The following is a 17,020-nucleotide window of genomic DNA, read 5'->3' as shown; positions in this document are numbered from 1 at the left end:
GAATTGCTGCTTTGTGCTTCCCTTCCTCACGTGAAATCTCAGGCACATGTGAAGGATTTGATGCTTCATACTCTGATTCATTGGGTGCTGCTTTATTAAACAAGAAGGAAAAACAATGATTGTGTTAATAGGTATGGTTTACAGGACTACTGTCCTCCAGTGTGTACTTAATTAAAATGAAGGAATTTTATATATTTCCCAAGTTACAGATTAGGTTAATATGCATTTGATCATTGATGTGAAGTATCAGTTTACGTTTTCCACACACAAATATACCCAGGAGTATGCCAAGGAAGTCCGTGTCTCAATTTTCCCTCTAAATGCAGACAGAGAGGTAGGTCTTATAAATTGATTATGGCTGCCCGTCTTAGCCCTCAGAAATGAGATCCTGCCTTTGTAGAAATCAGTTATGTAGGAAAAAGTGAAGACCGTTTTTAGAAAGCATTTAAATTTATTTGCCTGGCAGCTTCCTCTGTGCATGGGAAAATGTGTTTTGTTTCCTTCTGGAGTTGGTGGCAGTTTCAGTAATGCTGTATGTTGACTACATTTAGGGAAAAAATGGAGACTGAGTATAATAGAAGAACCTGTCAGATAGAAGCCCAGTTTCAGGCTGATTGTCAGAAAGTCACTGAGAGATGTGAGAACGCTCTGCGGAGCCTGGAGGGGCGCTACTGCCAACAGCTGAAGGAGCTCCTGGAGCAACAGCGTGAGGAGAGATCCCAGTGGGAGTTTGAGAAGGACGAGCTCACCCAGGAGTGCGCAGAAGCCCAGGAGCAGCTGAAGGAGACTCTCCAAAGAGAGAAAGCAACCTCTCTGGTCCTCACCCAGGAGAGAGAGATGCTGGAGAAAACCTACAAAGAACATTTGAATAGTATGGTTGTTGAGAGGGAGCAGCTTCTCAAAGACCTGGAAGATCTCAGAAACGTGTCAGCAAGTCAGCAGAGCCTCCTGTCCGACCAGATCCTTGAGCTGAAGAGCAGTCGGGAAAGAGAGCTGAGGGATGGCGAGCTGGTCCCGGGCCGGGCCGGGGCCTCAGAGCCCCTGGCCAGACAGCAGCTGGAGAAGCTCGCCACGGAACGGGACCGGGAGCGGCAGGAGATGGCGTCCAAGCTTCAGGCCATGGAGAGTGTTCACAGAGTGACCTGTGAGAAAGCAGACCGAGAAAGGGCGGAGATGAGCACCGAAATCTCCAGGCTTCAGAAAAAAATTAAGGAAATGCAGCAGGTGGCCTGTCTTTCATCCAGGAGAGAGTCTGGCTGCCAGGCAGCAGGAGGGGAGGAGGCGGACGGAGGTGGAACCATGTCCCTGCTCCAGCAAGGAAAGCAGCTGTTAGAAGAGAACGGAGATGTCCTCTTAAGCCTGCAGAGAGCTCACGAGCGAGCAGTGAAGGAAAATGTGAAAATGGCCGCAGAAATTTCGAGGTTGCGACAGAAGCTGCAAACATTAGAGCCGGGGTCGGTAACGTCCTCTTGTTCAGAGGAGCCAGTGACTGGCTTATTTGGAAACTCTGTGGAACGAACAGAGCCCTTCTTGCTGCAAAACCAGATGAAAGAGGTGGAAGGTGTAAGCCCACGGTGCGTCCTCAGTGACCTCCCGGACGATGAGACCCGGGATCTGGGCAGTCCAGGGACGAGCTCTGCTCAGAGACAGGAGGTCAAGATGCAGGAGTCTGAGGCATCGATGGGGAGCTTTTCTGAGCTGGAAAATAGCGAAGGGACCAGGACTGAGACGTGGGACCTGCAGAATCAGATTTGTCAGCTTAAGGAACAACTGACGATCCTACGCGCAGACTGCAGTCGAGCCTCCGAAAAGAAACAGGACCTGCTCTTTGATGTTAGTGTGCTGAAGAAGAAACTGAAAATGCTTGAGCGAATCCCCGAGGCCTCCCCCAAGTATAAGCTGTTGTATGAAGACGCCAGCAGGGAAAATGACTGCCTCCAGGAGGAGCTGCGAGTGACCGAGCTGCGCTACGATGAAGCCCTAGAGAGCAACAAAGAACTCGCTTCGGAAGTGTTCAAACTGCAGGACGAGCTCCAGAAGGCGGCCGAGGTGACAGATGCATTCCTTAGCCTGGAGAAGAGCTACGAGGAGGTCAAAAGAGAAAACCAGGAGCTGCATGTTCTGGTGTTAAGACTTCGGGGCAAGCTAGAGAAGCTGCAGGCTGGCGCCGGGCTGAGGCGGGACTGCATCTCCTCCCGGGAGGCCCCCTTTGCTGCCCTGGGAGCCCCGCCAGACGGGAAGGTACTTGAACTCCGTCAGAACCCAGAAGAGCGTGCAGCGAAGGTGACGGACATTCACCATGTTATAGAGGAACATTATCAAGAAAACCAGTACCTCGAGCAGGAGAACACACAGCTCCTGGAAAGAGTACAGGCCCGTGAGATCTCCTGGCTGCGCAGAACGATCCGGACACGTCGAGAAAGGCCCCGCATCCAGAGCCCGGTCATATCGGAGGAGGAGGATGCCACTCTCCTAGGCCTTCAAGACAGACACCTGCAGCGTCAGGCCACACTAGCAGAGTTAGAATTGGAGAAGGAGAAGCTGCAGGAGCTGACCAGGAAGTTGAGGGAGCGAGTCACTGCTGTAGTTAGGCAGAAGGACACACCTTGCCAAGGAGAAAATGAGGAAGAGCTGAAGGCCATGATGCATGACTTGCAAAGCACGTGCAGTGAGATGCAACAGAAAGTTGAACTTCTGAGGTAACGTATGTACCTTCTAAGCTCCCCGGACTCCCGAGAGCACCTCACCACATCTAACTCCCACTGCTTGCTCTGCCTAGAGAAACTAACCCGCTAGTCTTCAAGGAGAGAGCACTACTGTAGACTTCCTTCTGCTTCTGTGTCGTATTAACAAGTAGAATAACCCGGCCTAGGAGGCGCTCCTGTCCCCCATAGGAGATGCGTGTAGTTCGTTTGCCGTGTTGGAGTGGAGAGTGTTTGCCATTTAACCGTGTGCCTCATCAGTGTACGTCAAGTCTTTAACTCCTCTCTAGCATCTCATTTGGATTGATAGTGGTTCGGTTTGGTTTTTGGCTCAGTGTTATTTTCGTCATGTGGCGGAACGTGTTCTAGGAGAATGCCTTTTGTGTATTGTTAACTCACTTGGCAAGGTCAGAACTCCGATCCTGTACTCACAGAGGGAAAAGGTCATGCCTTATGGCATATAGTTTTTCACTGGTAGCAATTGAAGTACATGCTGGTATTCTCCAAACAATGAAAATTTTATCGTAGAATGTAGAATTTTATCGAAGAGCTATCAGATTCTAATAAATGTGCTCAAAATAAAGACAGAAATAAGACTAATTTGAACCACTGCTCACTTGACTTTATATACTATGAGTACAGTTGTCTTCTAACAAATTTGTTTTTTTTTTAAAAACTTGGAAAATATTACATGTTTCTGAAATATCTTGATATGAAACAAAGTAATTCTGGATGTAGTTTTTCCTCTTCAGACCATTTTGAAGTTCTAAAAATCAGAATATAATGAGCTGAAAAGAAATGACAAAGTAAACATGAGTGTACATATTTCAGTGTGGTCTTTTGATTTATGTAGTGAATTTTCTTTCTCTAGGAAACCTGAGGCCTGTAACTAAAGCTAATAAGCTCAAGTAATAGGCTTATTCCCATCCAGAGCAAGTAGGACTTGAAACTGAGATAAATGAAGTTATTTGCTCAAAGCAGTATGCTTGCCACTGAGAAAATTAGCATCTTTGGTGGGCAGAGTCTCAATTCCTATCTCTATGCTCAAGTGTTTTAGAGACACTTCCCTAACGTCTTTTCGTGAAATTCTTAACTTCCCAAAAGAAATGAATCAATATGTCATAGCTTGACTTCCATTACTAAGAGTCTACTAATTTAGACTTCTCTTTCTAACTGGCATGGAAAACTTGTTTTATTGGAAGTTACTAGAAAGCATTTTCCAAAGATGCCAGATGACTGCCTTGTTACAACTGTTTTTTTTTTTTTTAAATCTCTGTAATTCAGATATGAATCTGAGAAGCTTCAAGAAGAAAATTCTATTTTGAGAAATGAAATTACTACTTTGAATGAAGAAGATAGCAATTCTAACCTGAAATTAGGGAAATTAAATGGATCGCAGGAAGAAATGTGGTAAGACATATACTTAAATTTTCTTAAGGCATTTTTGCAAGGACTAAAACTGTTTTGCTTCCTTCAACTTTTAAAGGCTAACTCTTAGGTTATATTTTCACTGTCCTTTTAGGCAAAAAATAGAAACTGTAAAACAGGAAAAAGCTGCAGTTCAGAAGATGGTTGAAAGTTTAAAGAAACAGGTAAGGAGATACTTAGTATTTCCCAGTGTTTCTTGATTCTCTGAAATTTTCCTTATTTGTAATTTATAAACTTATAGGATATGCTACTGGAAGAGCATGTACCTAATGATAGTAAAGTTGTAAATCTAGAGTTCCAGAATGGAAACTCACCCCGTGCTGACTCTAAACTAGGTTTCTATTTTTTGGTGAATATCATAATATATATACTACTTCTAGATTCTGAGTGCTTAATATAAGCTTTATAACCCGTGGGAAGGGGAGATGACACCTCTGAAACCATTTCTATGAAATACTAGCTCTGTCCCTCACATTCTTTCATGTAATGTTAACTCCTTCCTCTTTCATCACCATGATTGAAACCAGAAAGTTAAGGACACAATTTTCACATATACAGAGTAATGGTTCATCAGTATATCTTTGCATAGAATTACAGTATATTCTGATAGCTTGTGCCATTTGGCACCCAATTTGTATAATCTCACAACAGGCAATTGTGCAGGGAAAGGCCATTTAAGGTTGTGTTTGAAACAGACAGGGTCTTAACATCCAAAATATATTCTGTACTCTTAGAAATAAATGGCAAAATCCAGTTGAAAGGCAGATAACTGGGTATGAAGAACTCAGTGTACTCATACATTTTGGGGAGAAGTATAAGTTGGTAGCACTGTGAGGAAGACACTTTTGGGATCTCTCTCCAAACAGCGATGTGTATGCAGACCTCCTAACCAATGGTCCCACTTCTAAGGAAATGGTCCTAAATACAAAATGGTATCATTTTTCAAAAGAATATTCTGTTTCTTCATAATTAAAAGAATAATAACTGTCCTATATGTCTGTCAATGTGGGAATGATAAATACGTTATGGAATGTCCTGAAACATAGAATATGCTATTGCCACTAAAAAACAGAGCATTTGGTGGTTTCTAAATGCACTGACTTAGAAAGATAAAAGTCTGCAAGAGACTAAGTGGAAAAAAGGTTGTCCAAACATCTGAAATGATTCCTATTTTTGTTTTAAAGAGGAGAAAAACCTCTATGTGCATTTGAGTTTTGTATATACACAGAAAGCAGTCTGGAGGGAGACAGACCCAGCTGTGAACAGTGCTATCCCCCTGCAGTTAGACTGAACCGAAGGTCTCTCACTTCCTCATACACTTCCCAACGGATGGAATTTGTAATAACGAGTACTGTATTCGTTCTCTTAGTATGGGGATGGGGGTTGGAGTGTGTACATGTGTACGTATATATGTAGAAAACCTTATCTACAGAGGGGGAAAACCAGTTAGTCTCTATATCTGTTTTTTAGTACACATGGGGTAACTCGTTTTTAAAACTTATCAATTTTAATTAGATTTCAGAATTAAAAACCAAAAACCAAGAGTTGGATTTGGAAAACTCTGAACTTAGCCAAAAGAACTCTCAGAATGAGAAAGAACTGCGGGAACTTAATGAGCGTCTGGCGGAAATGCTTTGCCAGGAGGAGGAAGAGCCGGGACCTGGTGCATTTGAGGAGTGGAAACAACGAGAGTCTCATCTAAAAGAAGAACTGGAACAATGTAGAGCCCAGGTATGGAGGAGAGCCGCCCTACAGCCCAAGGGGGAGGAAATCCCAAGGAATAAAGCAATGCTGGTGTTAAATTTCTTACATATACAATCTTAATAATTACAACAGTGTGGTACCGGCAAATGAATGGACAAATAGATACATGGACTAGAAAGTCTAGAATTAGACCCCAGCACAGATGGAAACTTAGTATATAACAAAGGTACCTTCTCTGATCACTGGGGTAAAGATGGAATTTTCTTTTTTCTTTTTTTTTTTTTTAAATATTTTATTTATTTATGTGACACAGAGAGAGATCACAAGTAGGAAGAGAGGCAGGCAGAGACAGAGGGGAAAGCAGGCTCTCCACCAAGCAGAGAGCACAATACGGGGCTCGATCCCAGGACCGTGAGATCATGACCTGAGCTGAAGGCAGAGGCTTTAACCCACTGAGCCACCCAGGTGCCCCTCTTTTTTTTTTTTTTTCATGAGTGGTTCCTGGAACACTTAGTAGACATTTGAGAAGAGATTAAATGAGATGCATATTTTGTATAGTACATAAGGACCGACTCTGATTGGGTAAGGAATCTAAATATCAGAAACAAAACTGCATGAGTCCTAGAAGAAAACATGAATGAATTTGTCTTTAACGTTAGTGTAGAGAAAAGCTGTCCAACTATGACTCATAAACCAGAGGCAAAAAAAAAAAAAAAATCAAAATTTGTTCGTGGTAAAAAAAAAATACCATAAAGTCAAAAGATAATTCACAAACTGGGAGAAAAATGTTTACATCACATACTGCAGAGAGTAGGGCTAATATCCCTACTGTATAAAGAGCTTTTAAAAATCCATGGATTGGGGCACCTAGGTGGCTCAGTCAGTTCAGTGTCTTCCCTTGGGTTATGACCTCAGGGTCCTGGGATCAAGCCCCATGTCGGGGTCTCCCTCTGTCTACCCTATGGTCATATGCACGCTCTCTCTCTTTCAAATAAATTTATAAAAAAATCTTTAAGAAAAAATGCCCCAAATCACTCATAATTAGAACACTGCAAATAAAAACAACACTGATACATCTTTTCTCACCTATGAGACTGGAAACAGTTTAAAAATAAGACTTTCTGTTGGCAAGGCTTTGGGGAAGCAGGCCACTTTTATACATTGCTGGTGGGGCTGTAAATTGAGGTTATCCTTCTGGAGGGAGATTTGCTAATTCTTATCAAAATTACATATGGGCTTACCATTTGTCCCGGCAATACTATCTCGAGGGATTTACTCTAAAAGTATACCTCCAACAGTGTGAATATTCATATGCACAGAGATTGGAAACAACCTAAATGTTCATATATAGGAGAATGGTTGAATAAATGTGGACACAGTCACAGCTCAAAGTAGTATTTAGCTATAAAAGGAAGGAAGGAAGGGAAAGAAGGAAAGAGAGACTTCTACTTGATATGAAATTATTTCCAGGACATACTGTTAAGTGAAAAAGAAAAGCACAGAAGAGTATAGGATGCCTCTTTCATGTAAGAGAGAAGGGGACGCGAAAAAATACACATATACTTGCTCATTTGTGTGAAAGAAACCCAAGAATGATAAACCAGAAACTAAAGAGAAGGTTACCTATAGTGGGTAGATGGGAAAGGGACAGAAGAGAGGAATGGGAATGGTGTCAAAGGGAGGAAGGAAGGGAGTGTATCTTTTCACATAGCTCTGACTCAAGGAATCATAGCAGTGTTTTCCAAACTCTTCACATACCCCAAAAGAAACAGAATTAGAATCAGTCAAGATGGCAGGGGATACCAACATGGAACACAGACACTTAAGAATTGAACCCAGCCATATTATAAATGGATAATGTAATTACGATAGGGAAGAAAAGAATTCAGTCATTTGGAAATTATTATCTGACTCCATACTGTAGGGCTAAAGATAGAAGTGTACCCAAATGCTACAATAATGTAGTCCGTAAATGTGTTTCTCATGGGGGATAAGTTAGTAATTCTGAAACTGTATATATTAGAAGTGAGTAAATATGTAAATAGATTATAGGCAACAGAACTGAATCTCTCACTTTTGGAGAAGGAAGCTTCAACTAGGAAAATGGGGAAACTATCTTCTGGTGTTGGACTGGAATTTGAGGCATTAGTATAAACTCATGTTTCTTAGTATATATACAGATTGACACAGAGATAGAGATGTGTGTGTATGGATGGAGTGCCCAAATCTTGGCTTCTAATCTAAACACCATTCTCCTATAGAAGAAACCAGAGCTCCTTGGAAAAATGATTTATTCCAGGGCTGGAGCAGGGAAGATTCAAGATGAGCCTGAATACCTCGTGGTTCCAGAAAGAAAAAAGTGTTTAAAAAAGAAAAAGAAGGGCACATTAAAAGGACACAAAGCCCCACCTGAAGGAGCTCTTACTGGCCAAAGCTAGAATGGTGTGATCAACAAAATTAATAATTCTAGTATAGCCTAAGATAAATATAAAATGAAATATGTATGGGCACATCCTGATATTAAAAATTGATTAAATAAATGGGGGAGAAATAACAGCTCTTCTTCACAGTAGAATTCCAATTAATGAATGTAGAAAGAAGGAAAAAAAAAAGGTCATCATCAGGCCAACACGAGGGTAATAGCTGTTGTAGACAAAATCCACTGAGAGAAACTAAAACAAACAGAAGTTTCAGGAGAAACATGATTTTTGTAGTCTCAAACTATCTTCCCCCAAGAGAAAGTAACTTTGCCGTGGAGAAACTTGCAAAACCCATCTCAGAAATCAAGTTCCTACTGTTCAGGTGCCCAGCCTTTCAGAGGATAGCTTTGGTGCAGAGCGTGTCGCTGAACTGGGGCTTGGGTTCCCTAAATTCTGCCTTTTGTGAGCCTCGTATGTGTCCCCAGGCTACGTGAAGATGCCTGTGTCTTGACTTCCTAATTTTTCGTCTTAGTCCTCTACTTTAGTGTCTTCTCTGGAGGCAGAACTTTCTGAAGTTAAAATACAGACTCATATCGTGGAACAGGAAAACCTCCTTCTCAAAGATGAACTGGAGCAAATGAAACAAGTAAGACTGTTTGCTGCTTGGAGTGGGCATCAGGGAGGCTCCTAGAACAATATGGTACCTGACGGTCTGGCTTTCCAGCCACCGGATGTCCTTTCTACAGAGTCCTGAGGGCTTGCAGGACAAGTCCACTTACAGGGCTCCAATTGCCAGTTCTCTAAATGCTGTTCTAGTGTGTCACTTACATATGTGGCAGACTGAAGTTCTATCACTACAAATCAGTCACAACCACTTCAGTTTAAGAAGTTTGTTCTGCCTTCTTCCAGCCAGGTGATAAAGTAATAGAAGTGTATCTAAAAAGAAAGCGACTTTCTCGCTCATAACTTTAATAACTATTCATTTAGGTTTGTAAGACACAGGTGGAGCTCGTCCCTCTTTCCCTTTATTCTTACAGCAAGTTTGAGGCTTCAATCCTGGACTAAAGAGTAGATTCTAGAACATTATCAGGGATGCAGTCTCACTTGTGAACTTGGCTTTAAGAAGCCTATTTCAAAGTTTCAAGCAAAGACTTAATTTTAAACATAAAAGAGGGCTCACCTTAAAGTTATATCCTGAATGTTGCCCTATTTTATTCTTTATTCTGAACTTTTCAGTGGGTACAGGATTTGAGCAATCCCGATTTATGAATAGGAGAGTTTTGTTCTGGTTTTTTTTTTTTTTTTTTAATTTGCTTCACTAAAGGTTTATTTTGATATTATGACATCCTTCGATTATAAAATTTTCTCGCTTGTGTCTGTTCAGCTTATGAGAATAAAGGTGTCCTCTGCATGCTGAAATACTGGGTCTCTACCACTGAGTTTTCTGTTTGTGTTGATCTGTACTTGACTCTGATAAGTCTTGATTTCCTAATAGGATTGTAAGACTTCCAGGGAATTTGTGTCCCCCGTAATGCCTTGTGATTGATACCTGATAGGAGCTTTATAAGAACCTTTCAGCTCAGATGCTGCTATGCAAAGTATAAGCCTTCTGCTGTAACAGAAGCTGTCTGCCATTATAAACATTCCAGAAGTTAAAATTCATAAGGCCTTTCTGTTGATGCATAAGTATTCCAAAGCTGTTACTACCAAGTTCATCCTGATTACTATGGGCTTACTATTGTCCTTCATCTCTTGAAAATCTGTTGTGCAGTCTTTAAGATGATTAATGATGGACTCCAGATCCATAGCAATTCTCGAGAAGTCCGTGTTTTGTGACTTCACTAAGCTAGAGATCAGAAGAAGAGGAGTGGATGGGGGAGTAAAGCAGAATGGGGAGGACATTATACAGCACATTTTTATTGTCTGTTTTTTACAGAGGCATTGGTATAAATAGTGAAGTGGAAAAATGGTGAAGCCTGTCTGCCTCTGGTAGAAGGTGTTTCATGGCCCCTGGGCTCTTTTGGATCCCAACAGTGGGATAGTATCCTCCCATTGTTGCTGACATACAGTTTGGACCTAGGAAGTATGTGTGGCTCTGTAGGACTTAGTACAAGTAAAATACTTCGTGAGTGAGAGATTCTCTGTTGTACAGAAAAGAAACAAGAGTAGCATCAGCAGAAGTCTCATACCAGTCTCTGCACCCAAAATGGCACAGGCTTTGTGAGGGTCTGGGGATGCGGAAGCAAGGTAGTGAGCAAAGGAGACAGGTCCTTTAGTCAACGAAAGCCCAGGTACTCTAAAATACATTTAATATGTCCTTCTGACTTTAGATATGTAAGGGATGCTGGATTTGTTGTCAGCTGAAGACAACATTCAACCCTCAGAGTCAGTTTGTCATATTATTCCTAAAGTGAATGTAAAGGAACGTAGGGTAGGAAGTAGAAGGATGACCATAAAAGCATAATGAATAATAAAGAATTGAAGATGGGAAAGCCAAGTGAAACAGAGGGAAATTAAAAGTGTAGGGACTGGGGTGCCTGGGTGGCTCAGAGGGTTAAAGCCTCTGCCTTCGGCTCAAGTCATGATTCCAGGGTCCTGGGATCGAGCCCCACATTGGGCTCTCTGCTCGGCAGGGAGCCTGCTTCCCTCTCTTCCTGCCTCTCTGCCTACTTGTGATCTCTCTCTGTCAAATAAATAAAATCTTAAAAAAAAAAATGTAGGATCTATGGGAAAGGGTAAAGAAGTATAAGAAACAGTCAGTCTCTTTAGAGAAGTTTTTACTGGAGGTGGGACTTACTCCCCCACCCTGGGACATCTAGCAATGTCTAGGTCCATTTTTGGCTTTCACAACTCGTATATGGGGAGGGCAGTGCAACAGGCATCTACTAGGTAAAGCCAGAGATGTTTCTGACCATCCGCCAGTGCACAGGACACTTTCCCCAAAAAAGAATTATCTGGCCCAAAATGTCCATGCTTGTAAGTGCTGAAATGGAACAGAGACTTGGTTTGTCTTGTTTTCAGTAGAAAGGATGTCCACGCTGAACATTTCTGAAGCAAGTCAGTTTTGGCTTCTTCCAAAGGGAAGGGCACATGGAACAAACTGAAAAACACTCACTGTTTTAGCTTTAAGACTTGCCCTTGCATTGATTTACTGTACTTTGTTCATGCCAATTCTATAGTCCTAAGATTTCTTCATTTTTAAATTTTTTTTAAAGATTTAATTAATTTATTTATTAGACAGATCACAAGTAGGCAGAGAGACAGGCAGAGAGAGAGGAGGAAGCAGACTCCCTGCTGAGCAGAGAGCCCAATGCGGGGCTTGATCCCAGGATCCTGGGATCATGACTTGAGCTGAAGGCAGAGGCTTTAACCCACTGAGCCACCCAGGTGCCCCCTGACTGAGATTTCTGAAAAAGATTTTTTTCTCGTTAAAAAAGCCTGAGGAAAATGTACTGTGCTATATATGTGCACAAGTTAAAGTAATAACAGAATGGCGGTATGTTACTTATCTTGGCCTGAAGGTGAAACAGAAAGCAAGGACCATGATGTAACCGTATCTGTCTACATGAATCTCTCTGGGCAGACATTTTGGCAGCCGATTGGAGAGTGGAGAGAATGTAGCAGGGAGCATTCTGTTGAATTTAATTTTAGTCCCCTCAGTTTATATGTCCTCTGAAATATCTATATAGATAGGAAATAGCAGCAACCACGAAAATGCCTTGTTTATAAATACTCTTTATAAACACACCCATGAGATGTGATGGGATTGTTTATCTCTTTCAGCTGCACAGATGTCCTGATCTCTCCGACTTCCAGCAAAAACTTTCTAGTGTTCTAAGCTACAATGAAAAACTGCTGAAAGAAAAGGAAGCTCTGAGTGAAGAATTAAATAGCTGTGTGGAAAAGGTAGTAAACATAAGACATTTTACCATTATTATATAGTATATACTATAATGAGTATTTCTCTGGACAATTACATATGGGCTTCCCATTTTAGCCAAATTGTTCCAAGGTCTCCTAGTCGAACAACATTTCAGCTGGCCTTGTGTGACCTAAGAATTCCAAGGTCATGATTTTGACAGGCGTCTATGTTGGTTAATAATTATATTATTATATATGTAGTAATATGTAGTTTATCTCATTTTAATATATAACCATGTTACTTAATGTATATTACTTAAACATTTATTTATTATTGAGAGAGAGCACGAGCAGAGGCAGGGGACAGAGGGAGAGGGGGAGAGAGAGAACCTTAAGCATACTCCATACCCAACCAGGGGCTCGATCTCACAACCCTGAGATCATGACCTGAGCCAAAATCAGGAGTCAGACCCTGAACTGACTGAGCCATCCAGGTGCCCCTTAATGTATATTATTAGATATATCACTGTTAACATATAATATAAATATTGTTGCTTTTAATAATCTGAAATCTATTACTTCAACACTTTTTTTCTATTTTCCCTAGCAAATCCCCAAACACTACATTTGTCCCACAGGCCTTGATAGGCATTTCATATTTTCCTGTTATGGTACTCTCTCGAGACTAAACTAGAAAGGTTGCAGGACGGGAGAGGCCTAGAGAGAATCCCAAACAGGCTCCATGCCCAATGCAAAGCCCATCTCGGGGCTCAATCTCATGACCCTGAGATCATGATCTAAGCTGAAATCAAGAGTCAGACACCCAACCAACTGAGTCACCCAGGGGCCTCTTGAAATTTCTAATTGCATTCTAGCCTACCATTTCTTACCCACAATGAGGCAATGAGAGAGAAAAATGGAAATCGCCAAAAAGAAGAGACTCCTCAAAATTAAAGGTAGAAAGGGTGTCAGGAAGACATCTCTCTTTGACCTTGCCCTGCTCCCCCATGTAAACAGACGGTGCTTGATCTTTTCAGTATATGCAGCAGTACAGAAATTGAGGCTAGATATGTGTGCAAAAAGCCCTGTTCCCTCTTTTCTTTTCTTGAAACAGTTGTCAAAATCAAGTCTTTTAGAGCATAGAATTGCTACTATGAAGCAAGAACAGAAGTCTTGGGAACACCAGAGTGAAACCTTAAAGTCCCAACTCGTGGCTTCACAGGAAAAGGTATGTGGCCAATTCTTGTTTCATCTGCCCAGTTAATATTTTCCTGGATATTCCAGCAGAACTCCCAGTAGAAAGAATATTCCAGGTGGAATTGGCCTACAAGGGCTCAGATGATGCAACTTGACTAATACCTGTCACATGTTTATGGTATGATGAAGTAATTTGAACAGTTCCCTCAAAGCTCATTGTTAGAATTATGAGATTATCTCATCATTATGAGATTACTTATGAAAGCTTGAGAATAATGTTGTAGAAAGGACTGCTTTTTTTTTTCTCATTTAGAAAAAGGGTTTCTAAGGCAGATTCATGCCCTATTAAAGATCTCTATCAACCTTGCTTTTACAAATTTAAATTATTTTAAATTAAAACATATACTAGATGTTAGCATGGAGTAAGGTTCAGACAGCTACATATTTTCATTTCTAACTAAGAGATCCTTTACAAACCAACACCACTGGCTAAAACACATCTCTACAAAATTGAGTAAAGCCATCTTCTGTCATGCCAGTTGGTTCTCATTGGTTCTGTGAGATACCACTTGGTAATATACCAGATGACGCTATCAGCCAGACCCTGTTCCAGAGCCACAGTTCATCACTGACCTAAATATTGCATCCTGTAAATATACATAATATCTGGGATTTCCACTAAGCTACTGAAAAAAGCTGTATGTAAATAAAAAGAAACAGAAGGGACTTTGGAATTCTCTTGTCCTAGCTCATTCATTCCTGGACATGTTTGGTAAGACTGTGAGGATCTGTGTCAAGTGTAAGATTGTTCTCATGATACAGGTTCAGAATTTAGAAGACACCCTGCAGAATGTAAACTTGCAAATGTCACTGATTAAATCTGACCTACGAGTGACTCAGCAGGAAAAGGAGGCTTTAAAACAAGAAGTGATGTCTTTATATAAGCAACTTCAGAATGCTGGTGACAAGGTAATTTCTTTTTTATTGAGGTATAACTTTATACAGTAAAGCACACAAGTTTTAAGTCTATAACTTATCTATTATGTACATACCTATCTATTATGTGCGTATGTTTATATTTGTGTAAACACCTCCTCGCTCAAAATTACCATTTCCAGCACCCAGCAGGTTCTCTGGTCTCCTCTCTGGTTGGTAACCACAAGGGAACCACTTCTCTGCCCTCTGCCACCGTAGGTTAGGGATGCCTGTTTCTGAACTTGAGATAAATGGAACCACAGTGACAAGGTTGTTTTTTGTAATATACAAGACAAAAGACCATGCTGAGTTATTTTGTAGTAACAAAACTAAAACATTTTGATGTTGTATAAAGTGTGTCTTATTTTAATATATCAAAATGCTGCTTCACCTGTGTGCATAGAAATGATGTCAGCCCTGTGGAGATGTTAAGAGTTTTGCCTACTGTAAAAGTAGGACAGTTATTTTAATCCAGTTATTTCACATCTTCTTATTTTTTTTTATATTTTATTTTTTTACATAGGCTACATACCGAATGTGGGGCTCGAACTCATGACCCCGAGACTAAGATTCTCATGCTGTACCCAGTGAGCCATCTAGGTGCCTCCTTTTTATTTTTTATTTTGTTAAAGGAAAATAGTTGTTTCCATTTTTTAAAATTACTTCTGGGCTGACGTTTTCCTCAAAATGAAATTGTGACTTTTTTTTTCATGTTTTGGCTTAAAAAGCAAAAGGCTTATCTACTTGTTACCTTATTTAAAGCATTTTCCAGGATCCAAAAAAATCACTCTGATAGCTAAAAGCATGTTCTGGAGTTCAGGTCTCAATTACATGAACAGTATGTGCTTTAGATTCTAAAAAAAGGATCTGACTGCAAATGTGAAAAGAGTTTAGCCTGTGAAGGCTTTCAAGTTAGCAGTGTGTTTTAAAGTTCCCTTTGTGTCCTTTGTTAACCAAAAGAATAGTTATCTGGGGCCCAAAGCGTTACCTTCATAAGGATGGAGCAATTTTTAAGGCCACCGATCTCTATACACTTGGGTTCTCTATAGAATCAGGACTTGCCCTACAGTCATCTTTCCTATTAGATTTGCTGGGGCTATTTTGCCAAAGATCATTTTCAGCAGAATTTCCAAACCTTTTTAAAATCAAACTCCCAAAATACTGTTTTTATATCTATGTATACAACATACAGTCACACCTCCATTAGAAAAAGTGAAGAGTGAAAGGTGCTAAGAATTATTGTCATTGAGTTAAATGCATTCAAAACAGAAACTAGCTTGTTTTTAAGGCTTACCTCTGCCCTTTGCTCTTTAAGAACCGGGCCCCAGAAACAGCCTCCCATCCACCAGGATTCCATACGCAGCAGCCAAAGCTGACTTGGGACAAGATGGATCATCTGATAAAGGAGGAACAACAGCTACTTCGGCAGGAGAGCGAGAGACTCCAAAACGTGGTGCGGAACACCAGAGCTGAACTCACGCACTCCAGGGACAAGGTAACTTGAAAAGCTGCAGTTGCTGGCATAGATTTGAAAATACTTTGTTTGACGGGAAAATGTGATTGAAATGGCTCTAGGGTGTGAATTTGAGTATTCTCCCATGGCAGACTTACTTTCAGAATGTTTAGTTGTTTTTTTTTTTTTAAAGATTTTATTTGACAGGCAGATATCACAAGTAGGCAGAGAGGCAGGCAGAGAGAGAGGAGGAAGCAGGCTCCCTGCTGAGCAGAGAGCCCAATGTGGGGCTCGATCCCAGGACCCCGGGACCACCACCAGAGCCAACCGCAGAGGCTTTAACCTACTGATGCACTCAGGCGTCCCCCCCCCCCGCCTTTTTTTTTTTAAGATTTTATTTATTTGACAGAGATCACAAGTAGAGAAAGGCAGAGAGAGGGGTGTGGGGGGAAGCAGGCTCCCTGCTGAGCAGAGATCCCAATGCAGGGCTTGATCCCAGGACCTTGGGACAACGACCTGAGCCGAAGGCAGAGGCTTTAACTCACTGAGCCACCCAGATGCCCCAAGAATGTATAATTTATCATTTACTTGCCAATAATTTTACCGTGGTATGTTTATAGAATAGTTTTCATTTTGCATCATCAGTTTTTTTTTTTAATTTTATTTATTTTTTAATTAAACATATAACGTATCTTTATCCCCAGGGGTACAGGTCTGTGAATTGCCAGGTTTACACATTTAACAGCACTCATCATAGCACATACCCTCCCCAATGTCCATATTTCCACCACCCTCTCCCGTCCCCCTCCCCCCAGCAACCCTCAGTCTGTTTTTTGAGATTGAGTCTTATGGTTTGTCTCCCTCCCCATCCCATCTTCTTTCATGCATCATCAGTTCTATATTAAGTCAATGATTTTAATCCTCCTATCCAGAATAGCCTCAGGGAAATTATAGTTTATTTTTTATTTTTTTTTTTAATATTTTATTTGTTTATTTGACAGCGATCACAAGCAGGCCAAGAGGCAGGCAGAGAGAGGGGAAAGGAAGCAGGCTCCCTGCTGGGCAGAGAGCCCTATGTGGGACTCGATCCCAGGACCCTGAGACCATGACCTGAGCTGAAGGCAGAGGCTTTTAACCCACTGAGCCACCCAGGTGCCCCAGGGAAATTATGTTAACCATATATTCTTTGTTCAAATGGACTAGTTCAAAAAGATTGGTAATTAAAAAATGGCAAAATTGGACTTTTTGGAGAGAAAAGGGACCTCTTTTTAAAAAGACTC

General features: G+C 41.1%; 1 protein-coding gene across 11 annotated transcripts in view; it reads left to right on the top strand.

Annotated features, from left to right (window-relative positions):
* NIN (ninein) overlaps positions 1-17,020 on the top strand; it is a 98,401-nt gene that overhangs the window by 63,541 nt on the left and 17,840 nt on the right. For 9 of the 11 annotated variants that reach the window (XM_059182061.1, XM_059182060.1, XM_059182059.1 and 6 more), the window contains 9 exons: positions 552-2,699; positions 3,987-4,112; positions 4,225-4,294; positions 5,646-5,861; positions 8,787-8,900; positions 12,038-12,160; positions 13,230-13,343; positions 14,135-14,281; positions 15,603-15,782. In XM_059182061.1, the coding sequence (XP_059038044.1) occupies positions 552-2,699; positions 3,987-4,112; positions 4,225-4,294; positions 5,646-5,861; positions 8,787-8,900; positions 12,038-12,160; positions 13,230-13,343; positions 14,135-14,281; positions 15,603-15,782 (3,238 nt within the window). The remainder of the gene's footprint in view (positions 1-551; positions 2,700-3,986; positions 4,113-4,224; positions 4,295-5,645; positions 5,862-8,786; positions 8,901-12,037; positions 12,161-13,229; positions 13,344-14,134; positions 14,282-15,602; positions 15,783-17,020) is intronic. The other 2 variants (XM_059182062.1, XM_059182069.1) reach the window with 2 other exon arrangements.

The sequence above is a fragment of the Mustela lutreola genome, chromosome 7, assembly GCF_030435805.1.
Source record: "Mustela lutreola isolate mMusLut2 chromosome 7, mMusLut2.pri, whole genome shotgun sequence".
Classification (NCBI taxonomy): Eukaryota; Metazoa; Chordata; class Mammalia; order Carnivora; family Mustelidae; genus Mustela; species Mustela lutreola.
Note: the sequence above shows the minus strand (reverse complement) of the source record. Positions and strands in the feature narration are given on the sequence as shown.